We start from the raw sequence: 16036 nt of genomic DNA, 5'->3' as shown, positions 1-16036 counted from the left end.
AGGATATTATAGCATAACGAAAGTGTCAAAAGTGTTACTTGGATTACTGCTTTGTGCATTTTGCGGCCCTTTCGTCACCGACTCGAGAATCTATTTTTTAGCCGCTCCATTGGCATGAAGTACACTAAAATCATAGGGGTGATATAAAACAGTACAATTGCATAACTAGTGAGATATATTTCCTTTTCTGTGGTAAGGAGAATGGGAAGATCTCCCGCTACTTATGCAATACGCTATTGTAACTCAATGTTATTCCTCTCGGAAACATTTTGTTGCATTAAAGTTGAAACTTCTGTTTCGTATAAACTATTTTTTTTCACGTCTGTACAAAATGGCACATTCTATTCTACTTTACAAGACACGTTAAATATGCGAATACATATTTGCGCCCCTTAATAACTAGTGGACTTAAAAGGACATATAGTTAATTCAAGTAAATTGTCGTTTACGTCGCTTAACATTTAAACTATAATATAAAATTTAATGTAACCTCCAGTGAAATCAATTTTTTTACGAAGCCGAAAATTTCGAGTTAAAGTAAAAAAAAATATAGTGTAATTATCTTTAACTTTTGAAGTTAAATACAAGAGTGTTCTAGTTAATATATGTTATACTAACACAAGGAACTTTTCAAGTACATTCGTTCTACATAATAATATAAACTTTCTTACATTTTTTACGTTATTTATTTATATTTACAATTTGTATAAATTTATATTTTATTAGAAATTTCCACTTAAGTCTAATTACATTCATCAGGTAAAGAATATAGAACAAAGGTGTATTATATCTATGATTATGTGTCACATTTGGACAGACTTTGTTCCCAAGTTGAGAAGTTTTATTTGAAATCAAGTAACTGCAAAGAGAGATCGTATTGGGAACCGCCCTCATGGCGCTGCGATCGCAAGATGACGAAGGTACACGGTAGGTTTTGAATATCAACATAGTGTTACGTGTGAACAAAACCTTCAATAATTTAAAAATTGAAGCTCTCCCTTAGTGAAACTTGTATTTTCGCGAATTCTACACCAACGAATAGAAATTTTATCGAAGGTGAACGTGTTTTGAAAGCTGGACATATTATTTATTATGCGAAAAAGTCGGTAAACGATTTGTTTGCTCTTGTAGCATATTATATGCAAACCTCGGGTTTAAAAAGCAATCCTCACGAAATAAAAGGTGAAGATACTTTAAATGGCAAAATATTAAAAATGGAATGCAGTTGTAAAGCTAGTCTAAGCGAACAGTGCAAGTACATCGTTGCAGTTTTGATTTATTGTAGCAGGTAAGTTGCTTATTTCCATACGGCGCGAGTTTGTTTACGCGTACATACCTAGGAAACAAAAATCCATTCACTTGCATTGGAATGGGTTTTGAGGTTTTCTGAATTGCGTATCTGTCACTGGAATTACAAATAGCCGCCCATAGTTTAGAGTGAGTTTTGAATGAGAAATCAAATTTTTTAATCGGCCACGTAATTTTTTTCTCGGATCCATTCAGTAGCGATTATGAATCAGCATTAAGCGATAGAGAAACAGCAGTTCCGATAGAAAATTATTAATTTAAATCAAAAAAATTTAATTAAACTATTTTTAATTATTTATTTAAAAATATTTCAATGGGCAACTTTTAAGAAAATCCTGGTATACATGTAACCTACTTTTATTTACAGACTATTTATTTTCAGGCCTTTATTTTTATTTTGTTAAATATTCTTTTCCACATATTTGCATCACACCTCTTTAGAATGTTAAAATTTTAATTGAGATAATTCCTGTACAAGATAAAATCTATTGAAACCATTGAAAAAAAAGAATTACAACTGAATAATCATTGAATATATAAAAAAATTGTTGCATTAATTATAATATATTACAATATTATTTAATTTTAATTTCTTTAATTTTTGATTAATCAACATTGTCCTATTCAAATTTATCACTTCATATTTCTCATTCAAAACAATTAATTATTAAATATTTTATTCTGCATATTCCATTCAGTTGAACTCAACCTGAAATAACCTACAATCGGCAGATTCACGCTTATTGAAAATTGCTATTTGAACATCTTATTTTTACCATTGGGTATGATTTTTTAAAAACTCTATTTAATATTGAAGCTCAGCCCATTCATGCATATTAATGAATCGTAGAATACTCGTAGTAATTATGTCTGGTTTGTCAGTCTCATTCAACTCTATTCACTTCACATTTGGACGAATGTGGAATGGCAGATTTAAACCATCGCGCACAGGTGTACGATTAAAACTGTGGCCAACCGATTACATTTTCATTATTTTAATCTGCAAATGACAGATACGCAATTCAAACCGACTCGCTTTCTATCGCTTCTTTTTTTTCCTGGGTATTATATAATAAATGAGCTTAAATTATTATTTCTTTTATCTTTAGAATATGCACAGCAGAAAGCGTTACTTTTAGTAGCTTTTGATTCAAAACGCATTTCACTTTCAATATTGACTTTGAAAAACACTAGAATTACGCGAAATGATAGAAAAAATTCTTATTTTTGAATATATGTCTTGTCCGGGTATCTCTAACGTGTTTACTAGTAGAAACTTAACCGAATAGAAAACTTCGTCATCTTATCACCAGGTGGCGTATTCGACCTGAGCGGTTTCCAATATAAAGTCTTCCTCTTCACTGCTACTTAAAGCTTACAGTAAATTAGAATAATTGAACTTTCTTACGCTGCAAGAGGCTATGGTAATTACAATCGTATATTCATTTGTTCGTGGACGAAAATATATATTTTATCACAGTCAGCGGCGGGCCGCACTATATTGCACACAGAGGCGTGCAAAATAAAAAAAAAAATCTATAACTCTGGAACGAAAAATAATCAATTTCAAATCCCATTCTTTGTTTTCTTGCTATTTGTAAGCTTCCCGCGCAAAACGTTTGTCTTCATATTAGATCTTGAAAATCGTGTCATTCAATTGACAGGTTCGCTGCAAAAACGGTGTTATTGAATTTTAAGAAGTCACTTGTTTTTCATTTGTTCTGCATGAAGTTATGGATACAATAAATAAAAAATAAATAACTTCTAATAATGCAAGGTCACCGGTGTTGTACCTAACCTGTCATTTTTAAATAAGATTTTATAATATACAATTAAAATATACGTTTTTTTTTATAAAAATGAAAATGTGTAAAATAATTATATAATAAAATAAATTCCTATTAAAATGCAGACCTTAGTAAAACATATCTATTACAACTATTTACAGGCCACATGTGAAATGGCACATTATATTTATTTGAACTATAATTTACTTTATTGGTCGAAGGCGGAACCCGGAGTTTTGATTCCTTTTGTTCATACGTCATATTTTCTTCCTTTAAATTGCCTACTTTCCCTTCAAATATACTTTCCCTTCTTAAGAATCTTAATCACAAACAAAGACGATACTTGCACATTGCGTCCTATAAGTACTGGAACGTAACCATGAATAAACTGCACCTGCACAGTACAAAGAAGTTCTTTATCTTCCGAATTTAATGCTATTCTCGAATTGTTCATCTAACGTATAAATCTGCAATCATACTGTTGTTTCATTTTTTTGAAGTGGCTTTAAGGGTTGTAGTTCGCGTTGAAGCCGATCGAAGTCATTGTAATATTCGTGATCGGATTCTTCTTCTGAGTTCCTCTGTCTCGCTTGGGAGCCAAACGCTCCACTCGTCAAAACCTTTTCGAGATCAGGTGCAGGGATTCCCAGAGGTTGCGGTGTGATTGTTTCTTTATCTTGTGACATAATATACTCTGGATTATCCAGTGATGTCTTGCCAGATACAATAAGGAAGTCAGGATATTTTCGGTATCCAGTAGTCAATTGCTTTGTTTCTGGCTCTGGAAGAAATAAAAATATAGATTATTAAGTTTCATTACTGATTAATCACATAAAGTTACTTGTACACTACCGAAGTAAGGTTTGGGTACGTTTCCTTCAACCGTTTAAAAATTCTTACTTCCCTTCGAAGTAAGAATTAAATAAACCTGCATAGAAACTAAATCTACGACTTTGTAAGTAGAATCATTTGAAAGTTAAAGCAAGTAAAGGAATATTAATTTCAAATTTAAAAGTTTTTCTTCAGCTGAATGAAGATTTTTAAATCTTCGAGTTCAAATCTTTGCCAAATCTAAAAAGGTTTTCCTAAAAATGTGGAAAAATTATAGAATCAAGAGTACATCCTGCTTCTCTAAATCAAGAGCACAATTAAATATTACGTTGTTGCTGAGTATTCGTAAAATATATTTACTCACTTAATATTAATTTTAGGAAGCCAAAAGAGCAAGATTAGTCGTTAATCTTATGTTTTTCGAGATGCAGCTTCATATGTGACGTGTGCCGCAGAAAGGGGGCTTCCTCTGAAAAGTTACATCTTCCAGGCTGAGCGGTCGAAGTTAAGCCGATAGGCGCGACATTTAGGAGAAGGGAAGACTCACGAAATCATCCCTCTCCATTTAACACTACCTTCTCATGCATGAGGTACTAGTATTTTAAACAGCTATACCAGGACAAATCGGTCCACTGATTTTCACCAGCAGCAACTATCACGAAAACCTTTCCGTGCTTTTAAGGACAAACATATATTTCGAACGTAGAACGATGAAGTACCTCAGGGTACTTGATCAAAAGTTTTCATCCAAAGCGCCAATGCGTTAGGACCTTGTGGTCTTCCACACTGGTCTTCGACGAGACTGCTTCTCCAAGACCTTCCGTCTCAATTGTTGAACGGAAAAAGATTAATTACCTCGGGGTACTTAATCGGTAGTTATTTTCTAAAACGCCAGTGCGCTAGGACCTTGTCGTCATCCACACTGGTCGCCAACGACACTACTTCTCCGAGGCCTTGTGCCTCAAATTTTGAATGGAAAAAAATCAAGTACCTCAGGGTACTTGATCAAATATTCAATATAATCAATATAAATTCAATATAAAACAGAAGGTAGTCTCATGCGGTTGTAGTCGGATAGAGCCGAGACTTCGGTCTATAAGTGGTTTCGTTAAAATTGCATTGCTGTCCCTTTCTGTTCTGAAAAAAACCCTACTGCACTGTCATTTCGGCCATAGAGGACTGGCTTTTCTAGCTGTAACATGAATTCTGGGTAAAAAAATGTTTCTTTCCACTACCGTCTTGAATATGAGACATCATTATGCCAAATATTTTATACAAATTCTTATAAGGTTTGTAATAACATTATTACACTAATTCTGTTCAATTAAAAATACATTTTTTGCAATATACTGCACCCGATCCCAGCGAAATCGGGGTAAAATTTCAGCCATAACCACGTGTCAGGACAGTGAGATAGGTGGTTACAGTCTGTGACGGAATCAAAACGACGATCCAGCAAAACACTCGTGCACCAAGAGGACACAGAGCGACCCAAGGAGGTCCGCATTCTGCATTTTCACGTAAGTGTTTTAGCATATTGCTGATACGCAGGGATGCTTTTCAGGCTATTAACCAGTGACAGCTCGTCACAAGTCTCTTATAAGGTTTCTAACTTCTTTTTTTTTCATTCTTCTTGGAAATGATATTTTTGTCAGATGGTGCTGAAAATTCGATAATGAACATGGTTCGCTTCTCGAAGTCACGGAGAACTATGTCAGGCTTCGAGTGTGCAACAGAAACAATGGTTGAGAATATAAAGTTCCAGTATATGAGAAACTTTTTATTCTCTACAATTAACTCTATTTCTCTAGGAGCGTTTAGCGGGGCGATATTAAGGTTAATCCCGGAAGAGTGACAGAGATGGTAATAAAGCACTCTTAGTGCCGCATTGTGCCTTTGAATGTAGGTCGTTCCCGCGTGAGTTGGACAACTAGATAGTATGTGAGCTAAATGCTCGGGGTGTGCATGGCACGCCCTGCAGCTATCATCGGGAATGTCTTGGCTCAAAATGTGGCGACGATATTTTAAGGTGGAAATGACACCGTCTTGGCATGCAAAAATGAAACCCTTCGTACCAGACTTAAATCCGGGCGATTTAAGGAAAGCAAACGTTAGCTAACAAGACATTGACTGATTCTTCACATTTCTGTGGAAGATACCGTGCATCCTTTTATCGAAGAGCTGTTCACGAAAGTTTTTCTCTTGTGCTTTCTTAATCTAGGCTTTCAGGAGTGAGTACTCGAGATAGATAAGATTTGAAGCATTTTGATCACCCTTGATACTGAAGTGAAGTCCGAGTGTTTCAGCAGCCTCCTCCGCTGCTTTGTACAGAAACGCTCGTTCGTCCACTTCTTCGTGTTCCCTGACTAATTTAAGAAGGGGGTCTCTTTCATTTGCGACTCTATGTGACTACTACCAGGACGGCAAGCATGTTCGTTGTAGATATTTTGTTCCTCGTATGGCGCTTCTATCGACCAAGTCAGGTGCTTCAGGGATGTCACTAAGTTTTCCTCGCTTCAAATAAGCTTTGGCGCATTTATCTACCCCAAATTCCATTCCTATTTCCTTAGTGTATCGTTCTACAATCCCTAGAGCTAGATACAGTTTCTCTTTACTTTGAGCATAGGTCTTAAGATTATCCATGTAAAATTCATGAGTGATCTTGTGCTTTCCATTTGCAGGTTTGCTAAAAAAGTAATACTGAGAATTGCGATTTGCTAGAGATAGTGGCAATAATGTGAGGCAAAAGAGAAGTGGGCTCATGGCGTCGCCCTGAAAGACATATCTCTGAAAGGTGACCTTGTAAGTTTCATCCGATTTTTTCAGATGGGATAGTAAATCTTGCTTTCCAAAGCGGCAACAATCTCTATGCACTTCACGATTTTCGGATGAACCTTTAAGCTTTCCAAAAGACAGATGATAAGTCTAAGGGAGGTCGAATCGAAAGCATTCCGGTAATCAAACTAGGCTATCAATAGATTACGGGTCCGATCGTCTGAAAAATCCTATCAGTTAGGACAGCTGTGAATATATTATACAGTGTGTTCAGAAAAGTGATTGGCCTGTAGTTCTTCGGGTCAGCCGAGTTACCCATTTTCGGCAGAAGTACTGTGCGCCCTTCTACCAACCACTCCCAAATTGGCTTTTCCGACATTAAATATGAGGTGAAAATACGTGCCAGATGCTGATGGGTTGAAGAAAACTGCTTCCACGAGAAGGTCTTGATACCATCTGGTCCCGGAGCGGAATAGTTCTTCATACCTCTTAATACTTTTTCCAACTCCTCAGTAGTGATTGTTGGGAATTTAACCCCAAGTGTTATGAGGGCATCACACAGCTCCTTGAAGCTATTCATTTTCTCTGAGTATGCGTCCAGTCTATGCTACAATTCGTAGCCTTCTCTCTAAAATACTTCGACCTTCTATTGTTTGGGCGAGTGGTCGACAGTATCTGGTGGATCTTAGAAGAGACGAGATGGGTCAGAGAGAAACTGTTGGTTTTCTCTGATCCAACTCTCTATCTGCTCTAAACTTTTTTCAGCATCAGATAGTATCCGTGTTCTCTCAGCATTATGCTGCATCATGGTCAGCAGCTTTGACTTGTTAAGAGTATGATAACGGATCCGGAATTCGAGCGCGAACTTTTAAACCTTCGCGGTAAAATTCCTGCCAGATATTATTAAGTCAATCACACACTAAATGCAGGACATGTACTACCTTGGCCAGCCTATCCTTATGGCAGGTTGATGCATTAGTCTTTTGGTCTTATGATCAACCGTTCGTTTTATTTTACGGTTTGCATAGGTCAAAGCTCTAGTTGCATTATACACAACAATTGCTAGTCCAAGTTCAGATTCTTCGGAAAGATGTCCATGAAGCTCGTCATCCATTTCAGCAAGATCTTTAGACTTGACCGAAACCTGGATGTTGATGGTGCTCCGGGACATGAAGCATCGCACTTCCTCTATCGGATGCCTGCCAACAGTTGATCTGAGTGTCGCCTCTCTTTCACTGTTGCCGGCTTGTTCTGTCTGTCGTAGAGTAGGCGCTCCGCTTACATATCCCCTTTTTTGAAGTAGTTCGGCATGGTCTCGCAGACGTTGATGAGAAAAGGTGTTTGCTCTGGATGTTTCTCGCAACACAGCATGCAGTCGTGCCAGGTAACCCTCTCGTCCAGGGACCACACCCGCATCGTAACCCTATAGCAATTCGTGACTTTATCGCTCCGTCCACCAAAAACACCTAGATTCCGCCGATCCATCGCATTTACTCTATCTTCATTGGCTCCCCCAGCTCTAGAGTGTTGGGCAGTGTTGGCCGACCCATTGCCGGGAGCCCCGTGACAGTTTACACAACTTGCGCTCCGATTGGTGGGAGCTTTTTCGTAATACTCATCACTTATTTGCGGAAGCTTTGACGCTTGGAATATATATATGTGTGTGTATATGTATTAAGATAAAAATTTAAATTTAAAAATATAATTTTCTAACTTGTACTCTGAAGAATACTTGTAAAATTAGTCTTACGTTTCTAGTGCTGATAGAGCATACACGGCTGTAAGTAAAAGCACAAAGGGTGGGAAGAAAGAAGAAGTAAAATAGCCACACATTTTCAATAGAAATAAGTGTAAGACGGTGAGTTTTGCAGAAAGTTTTTTAAATTTTGGGGCGTATCGAAAGTGACAAGTGAGGGGGAGGTAGGGCTAACGGTCAGCTAACAGGGTAGAGTAGCATGTTGGTTATGCGGAGTCCACAGCATGATTTCGGAAGAAGGCAGGGAGAGTTAAGTGAAAAAAGTGAAGCAAATAGGGCTAGTGATAGTTGATAAAGCAACGAGAAGGCAGAAGGGTGGAGAAATATAGAGATATCGCACTCATGTCGTTTGGATATAAAATGTATGCGAAAGTGCTTAGAAGCAGATTGGAAAGAAATGTGGAAGGAAAGGGAAGTATACCACACAACCAAACGGGTTTTAGAAAAGGAATGGCAACCACAGATAAAGTCTACGTGCTCAACAATCTAGTCAATAGGAACCAAGGGCGGAAGAAAGGGAAGCTAGTCGCATTGATTGTAGACTTTAAGGCAGCATTTGAATCAGTTAACAGGAGAGCGTTATCGGCAGTCATGAAAGTGAGAACAGTATACGAAGATTTAATAGAGAGGATAAAAGAAATATTTGTGGATACTAAGATAAGAGTGACGAAAGAAGAAGAAAAACGTGAGGAATTCTGGACAGGAACGGAGATCATACAATGATGTCCGTTAAGCGCACTTCTATTTAGTATTCTGCTGGCAGATTTAGAGGAGAAGTTGGAGTGGAAAGAAAAAGGGGGGACAAGATTAGGATCGGGCAAACTGTATTCACTAGCATATGCAGATGACGTAGTGCTAGTAGCGTATGATGAAAGCGGTATGAATCTGTTGATGATAATGTTCGAAGACTATGTTCGAGAAAAGGATTTAACAGTGAATGTGAAAAAGACAAAGATGATGTGTTTTAGAAAAAAAGGGTAGCTAAGAATACGAATGCAAGTTAAATGGTGTCGTGGTGGAGTTGGTGGATGTGTTTTGCCATCTAGTATTTTAGTTCAAAACCAGAGGAGGAAGCGAGTTGCAGGTGAGAAAGAGATTGGAATGCACGAGTAAAGTCATGGCACAAGTATAGGGTATAGGAAAAAGAAGGTTCAAGAACGACTGGAAGATAGTGGTGAGGTAAGTGAAAAGAGCCTGAAACTTTGAAAAGAAACTAAGAAGGTAAGGTTATGGATCAATAGAGGAGGGGTAGTGTGTAGTGTCTCACCTGCAACTCGCTTCCTCCTCTGGTTTTGAACTAAAATACTAGATGGCAAAACACATCCACCAAAAGGGCGTTCAAAATGGGAGGAGGAGAGATATGAAGTAAGGTGTGAATGTGGTATACAATTAAGGGTATAGAGTGGAAGGAAATAGAGGAAGCGATGAAGGCAAGGCAAGGTGAGGAAAGATGGGAAAAAAGTACAGATTCAAGGTACAACAGCTGGTATAGAATGGTTAAGGGGGAGCCAGAGTACCTGAAAAAGATTAAAAAGGAGAGCAAATGGTATAGCATTGTGAGATTCAGAATCGGAGAGGGTATAAGAGCATGCAGGTATTAGATGAATGAAGAAGATAATGTTTGTAGAGTATGTAGGTATGAGCAGGAAACATGGTTGCATGTGTAGAGCGGTGTAGAAGGACGAAGGGGAAGGGGAGAGTACAGAAGAGAGAATTAAATAGATTCTAAATGAAAGTGGTCAGAGGAGGAATGGATGAAAAAGCTAGAAGATCTGAGAGAGGGAGCTGGTTGCACATGATAGGGGGATCATTTCTAATGGAATCTACTATATAAAATTCCCATTTGTGCCGTTGAGGCTCAATACCGTCCATACCTATGCTTATACAAATCCAAAGTTTTTTTTACCAATCGTTACCAAATTTTGCACACATATTCTTTGGGCTTTAAGGCAGATCGTGGGAGTAAGAGAAGATAAGAGGGATGAAGATGGGGGGCGGCAGTCGAAGTTTGTTAACAATTGGCACCAAATTTCGTACACATATTCTTTGGGCTTTCAGATAGGTCGAAAGATTTTAGGATAGGAGATAGAAGGAGCGAAGATAAGAGGGGGCCACAAAAACAGTTTTTTAACAATCGGCACCAAATTTCACACACATATTCTTTGGGCTTTCAGATAGCTCGTAAGATTATGGGGTACGAGATAGGAGAGATGATAGGAGGGGGGCACAAACGCAGTTTTTGACCATTCGGCAGCACATTTTTCACGCAGTTTCTTTGCGCTTTCCATACAGATCGTTGGAGAATTTGGTGTGAAGATAGAATGGGGGAGGGGCGCAGTTTTTGAAATCTACTATATAAATGTCAAATTTTTGAAGTTTTTGCAAGTTATATTGGAATTTCACATCTGATTTCAAAATTTTAAATATTGGATTCGATAAATCCAGTATAATTTTTATAATTAAAAACAATTACCATTTTCTGTATTTAATTTCATGATTTTTAGAGTTTTTTCCAAGTTTAGTTTAAGTTTCACTGTAGACTTCGCATTTTTCAAACCCAAATTCTGCGATTTGAGTACGAGTTTCATGATTTAAAATTCAAAAAACGCCTTTTTTATTTTATGTTCTTCAGTTTTTAATTTTTTTTTGTTCGCATCTAGAGTTTTCATCAACCCCTTCGTTGGCATTGACACAATAGCGCATCAATCTTTTTTCCCTTTTTAACTTGCACTGATTTGGCATCCAAGTCTTACATGGGGGTTTTTGGACTCTCTGAATCTGAAATAAAAATTTGAAAATTCGGAATGATGGTGTTAATATGGCGGAGCAAAATCGAAAACTTTACTCGATTTAGATGAAAATTGGTGCCTCGAGATTTTTCAGGTCGCTAATTATAAATCTGAACTCGAAATTTGCTACGAAGGGTTTAAGCTATGTACAAATTTCACAAGTGATTTGCAATTTTCGGAAACTGGATTTGACAACTTAAATACCATTTTTCCAATTAAAACTCGAAAAATATAGTTTCGATGTTCTGTATTCAATTTTCTGTTTCTATTTGTCTTTCTAAGAATTTTTTCCAAGTTTACTTTATACTTTTACTTATACTTTATTTTATACTTATACTTATACTTTATAGTTTACTTATACGATAAATGCTAAAAAATTTATGTTGATTCCAATCCAGCATTTTTTTATAACTTCATACAACTTTTATTGCATTCCCGCTTCTTCTCAATGTATAGTACATATTCAGTACATTTTAATTTAAAATTAAAGACGTACAAACAGAACAGAAAGTTTATTGCATTGTAAATGATCTGATTAAGTTATCTTAGGTGGGAAAATATTAATTTTCATAGAAAATCAAAGTTAATTATTTAACTAAAAAATGTGTTTAATAATCTCAGATTGTGACATATGTTCACAAATTCTTTATCTATAATGTTTCAATTTCAGAGTCATCGTGGCTCAGATGGTACAGTGATTATCCTATGTTCCATTACTGCAGCCTTGGCAGCCACGCTGGAGCGGGTTCAATTCCCAAAGCAGGAAGCGAGGCTGAACGTGCTTTCTGAAAGCTTTGCTTCTGTCCCTTGGTTTACTACCCCACAGATACTCTACGGTAATTAACCCTACAGTACAGTCGCTAATAACCCTGGCAGTTGATGCGAATATAAACATTTAACTAATAAAAAAAATGTTTTAAGTAAAAAGTATAATCAAATAATTATTATGCAACTATTATGCACAAGGTTTTTAACATCTATTATTGATACTGCTGTAGGATTTTTAAATTGACTAAAATTCAATTTTATAGACATAATTCCTCAGGGTAACCGAAAAATTAATTACTTAATATTATTTCTCTGCTACAAAAAATTGGTTTGAAAGTTATTTTTTATACAAACAGATTATTTAAGTAATAACGAAAAAATTAAAATTAAATTAATTTAAAAAAATAATAAAATGTAATTTAATCACATATACGACACTAAAAAAATAATTTACTTTTTTTATTACATTGTAATTGTTTTTCATCAATTGTACTTTGTTAAAATAAAATTTTTTAAGAATACTGAAATATTTATCAATAGATAATAATAAAATAAAGTAAAATTTAAATTTAATATTAAATATTTTTTATAATTTTACAACGGGGACATTAATAAGCGAATAATGAATCCAATTTTAAAATTTCGTACCTACAGGATATTATGTTCTTCTCACAGATTTAATCAAAATCACTGGCGAGGGTCAATGATAAACAAAGAAGGGACAACGGATTTTTCAACAAAATCCTAGAAGAATATAGTGAGGCTGTCCTTTCAAATCTTAAAAAACGGTCCAAGGCAAGTGTCATGATAGCCAAGAATTCCAACCAGACATCTTTCTCCTTCGATACAGGAGAGAACGTGCCCCTCTCAAAACATATAAATCTACGCGCGTTACAATAGGAATTTATCATATATTTTAATGATTTATTGTTCTATAAATAACTACATTACTAAAATGAATTTCCTTCCTGTTTAGAAAATTTTATATTTTTTTCTCGTTTTATTGGTTATGAGAAATTAGACTAGTTCCTTTATATTATCTATCCTTTTGACTTTTAAATTTGTTTACAATTTTCTAACATAATCATTTATCAATAAATTGGATAGATTTAGTAAAATAGTTAAATTTAATTACTTGATTTTGTGTTTAATCATTACGTTGTTGAGTTTGAAACTGACAATGGTTCTTTTCGGCCTTCTTATTCGTTGTGATTCCACTTCCATAATGTTAAAATTTTGCTACCTTATTTTTGAGATTTGCGCGAAATGTCACGAAAAATGTCGCGAAAGTTTTCGACCACGAAAATATTTCGAGTACGGGCAATATTAGACGAGATCCGAGAATCTCTAGTTTTAAGTCTTCCGAAGCTAATTTGTTTGATTATTATGATTTTTTTTAATTTTGTAGATAGATAAGGCTATGATAAATTGTGTTATGTTAGCAGGAGCTAAGTTTTTCGTGTGTTTGAAAGACACATTACGTTCGTTGATTTATTTGGCTTTTGTTATTTTTATTTTTTGGGTTTTTTCAGCCAAGCCATCTTTCATTATATTAGTAAGGGATGAGTTTTAGGGGGGTTTGAAAATTATATTCAAGATGGGAATATAGCTTCAAGTCTTCCAAATTTAAGTTGGTTAATTATTTTAAGGAAGATTTTTTTTTAATTTTTAGGTAGATTTGGATGTGAATGAAATATTTTTTCGGGTTAGGACTATAGTTTGGAGTATTTTAAAGATAAGATGATAGATTTTTTATACGTGGTTGATCGTAACGGGGAGTTTCAGGAATTTCCAACAAAAAAAATTGTATTTGTATGATAGTAAACATAATATTTTTGCTGTAAGTCTCGTAATCTTACCGTATTTTTAGAGTAAATTTGCGAATGTTCTCCCTTTTCTGCTTAAAAGATTACAATTTGTGATTGTTAAATTATTATTCCATTTTATTTCAATTTTATTGCGGCCGAATTTTAAAAGATTTGAATACTTTAATATAATAATGATCAATGTATTAGGAACTTATTTGTCTCATCAATTTGTTAAATTACTATTTTCTTTCATTTTGAAATTTGACTTTCAAAGTACAAGGGTGTAGAAAAATTTTACACATATGTGTATTATGGAATATTGAAAAACTCGAATTTCTACCACTGAAAATGGAACTCCATGAAATCAGACGTACTCAACAGTCTTTAAACTTTTTATAACATGAGCAAAAGTAACTTTAATATGAGATAATGAATGAAAGTTGTACTTAAGCAGATTAAGATGAAGTATTTTGCATTATGTTTGAATCTGAAATATGCATTAGAGAGTCTATAAAAAACGTAAGTTAAAGCTGTATACAGACTGAAAAAAACGGAAGCAATCCGGAGTTAAATTCCCACGATTCAAGCTTTTAATTATGAATCACCTGCGGATTTGGTATCCCCAATGAGATCCATGTACTGTGTCGTTGTCGAAGAAATCTGTGGTGACGGCATCAAGTAGTCGTCCTCATCAACAGGAAGATCCAACTTTATATTACCCACATGGGCTTGTTGATGCAGTGAACCTACTTCGGAGAGAAAGCAGTCGTCCGTTACGTCGCAATCTAGAATGAATTCAAACATATAAGGCTTTTCTCGAAAAGGCAAAATGGTTTCGATTTTATCAAAATTGAGGAAAAAGCAAAATTTAGGTAATGCAATTGAAGTAGGGAAAGCTAAACGGTTCTAAGTTCACTTTTGGCAGAAATTGAGTTTTCTTCAAAAATCATAATTTCTCGATTTTTCACATCTAGTTTAGTGAATAATTAAGGCTTTGGAATTTCTTCCTTAAAATTTAGTACTCAAATTAATTCAAATATTTTAAGATTTAAAAGAATATAATCTGAATTAAAAATGAATAAAGCATATGTTATAAGTAATAAGTAATTTACCTTTCGAAAGATACGCTTTATTCGATAAAACCCATTTCTTAAGCTTTAAATATGTTTAATATAGTTTTTAAAGCATTTGAAATCTGAAATTCGCCTTAATCTTCCGATAACTGGCACACTTACCTTACGTTTAGTATAAGATTTTAAAGAGTATTTAACAAGTGAGGATATTAAAACTAAAAGATGTCGTGCTAGTTCTACAAATCTTCCTTTTTCTGTTCCTGTTGTTTTATTTAAGAAAGATGTAAAAATATGTACTTCATATAATTACTTTCACAATTCATGTACCATCTTTATAACCGGTTGTCTAAATCAAACTTGCAGGTATATGAAATTGAATAAAACTAATATTATTTAACGAAAAAACGTGTATTTCTTACATTATCAAAAGTTAGACTTCTATATCGGTCAATTGTCCAACCTTCTGAAATCTCCTGTTCCAAAATAGAAAAACGTTAAGTTAGAAATAATTTTGTAACCATGTAAGAGAGCTTATTATATTTTGCTGCGATTGAGGTTCTCTTGAACGTAGCATGTAAAATGATCGAACTAATTTCCGTTTTTGAATAATTTTCTATTCTTGACTTTCACTCTCTGTATCATATAGGTAATTTATCGAAAAAATTAAAAAGATGGTTGTGCTAAAGTTTAAGCTCTCTTCTTTAAAATGAGAAAATTGTAATTTTGAGAAATAAGAGAGAAAAGGCTGCGGTAACCACTCGAACGACCGATTTTCATTTGGGCATGCTTCCACACTTTTTATGATAATTCGAGAACCAGTAAATATTTCTGCATTATCGAACTGCTTGATGACAGAGACTATTGCCTGGTTCGATGATATTGCCTTGATCAGAAATTTTAAAGGTGTCTCATGTAATCCTCACTTACAATAGCCGTTGATCACAATACCATAAAAATTTTCCTCTCAGAATTACAGACGTTCAGAAGAAATGTTTGTTGCATCGAACAAACAATTTTGTTATTTTAAATGTATATGTAAATAGAATTACAAATAAACATAAATTCGTAAATTTTTTTTACTAAATTTGAAATAAGGTATTATAAGTTTATAATTATATTATTATAATTATATAATTATAAC

The 16036-nt window shown here is 34.8% G+C and overlaps 2 protein-coding genes across 13 annotated transcripts in view; one reads left to right on the top strand and one right to left on the bottom strand.

Moving 5' to 3' along the window:
• The window catches only part of LOC117177684 (SET domain-containing protein SmydA-8-like), a 505872-nt gene extending 492979 nt beyond the window's left edge, over positions 1 to 12893 (top strand). Inside the window, exons 7-8 of one of the 2 annotated variants that reach the window (XM_033368533.1) lie at positions 11917 to 12082; positions 12690 to 12893. In XM_033368533.1, coding sequence (XP_033224424.1) covers positions 11917 to 12082; positions 12690 to 12721 — 198 coding nt within the window. In that variant the 3' untranslated portion in view covers positions 12722 to 12893. The remainder of the gene's footprint in view (positions 1 to 11916; positions 12083 to 12689) is intronic. The other variant, XM_033368530.1, reaches the window with a different exon arrangement.
• LOC117177683 (epidermal growth factor receptor-like) overlaps positions 2209 to 16036 on the bottom strand; it is a 326636-nt gene continuing 312808 nt past the window's right edge. For all 11 annotated transcript variants that reach the window (XM_033368525.1, XM_033368527.1, XM_033368523.1 and 8 more), the window contains 3 exons: positions 14428 to 14607; positions 3575 to 3876; positions 2209 to 3489 (listed from right to left, as the gene is read on the bottom strand). In XM_033368525.1, the coding sequence (XP_033224416.1) occupies positions 3388 to 3489; positions 3575 to 3876; positions 14428 to 14607 (584 nt within the window). In that variant the 3' untranslated portion in view covers positions 2209 to 3387. The remainder of the gene's footprint in view (positions 3490 to 3574; positions 3877 to 14427; positions 14608 to 16036) is intronic.

Source organism: Belonocnema kinseyi, chromosome 8 (genome assembly GCF_010883055.1).
Source record: "Belonocnema kinseyi isolate 2016_QV_RU_SX_M_011 chromosome 8, B_treatae_v1, whole genome shotgun sequence".
In the NCBI taxonomy this organism is placed as follows: Eukaryota; Metazoa; Arthropoda; class Insecta; order Hymenoptera; family Cynipidae; genus Belonocnema; species Belonocnema kinseyi.
This window is presented reverse-complemented; position numbering and strand designations above follow the sequence as displayed.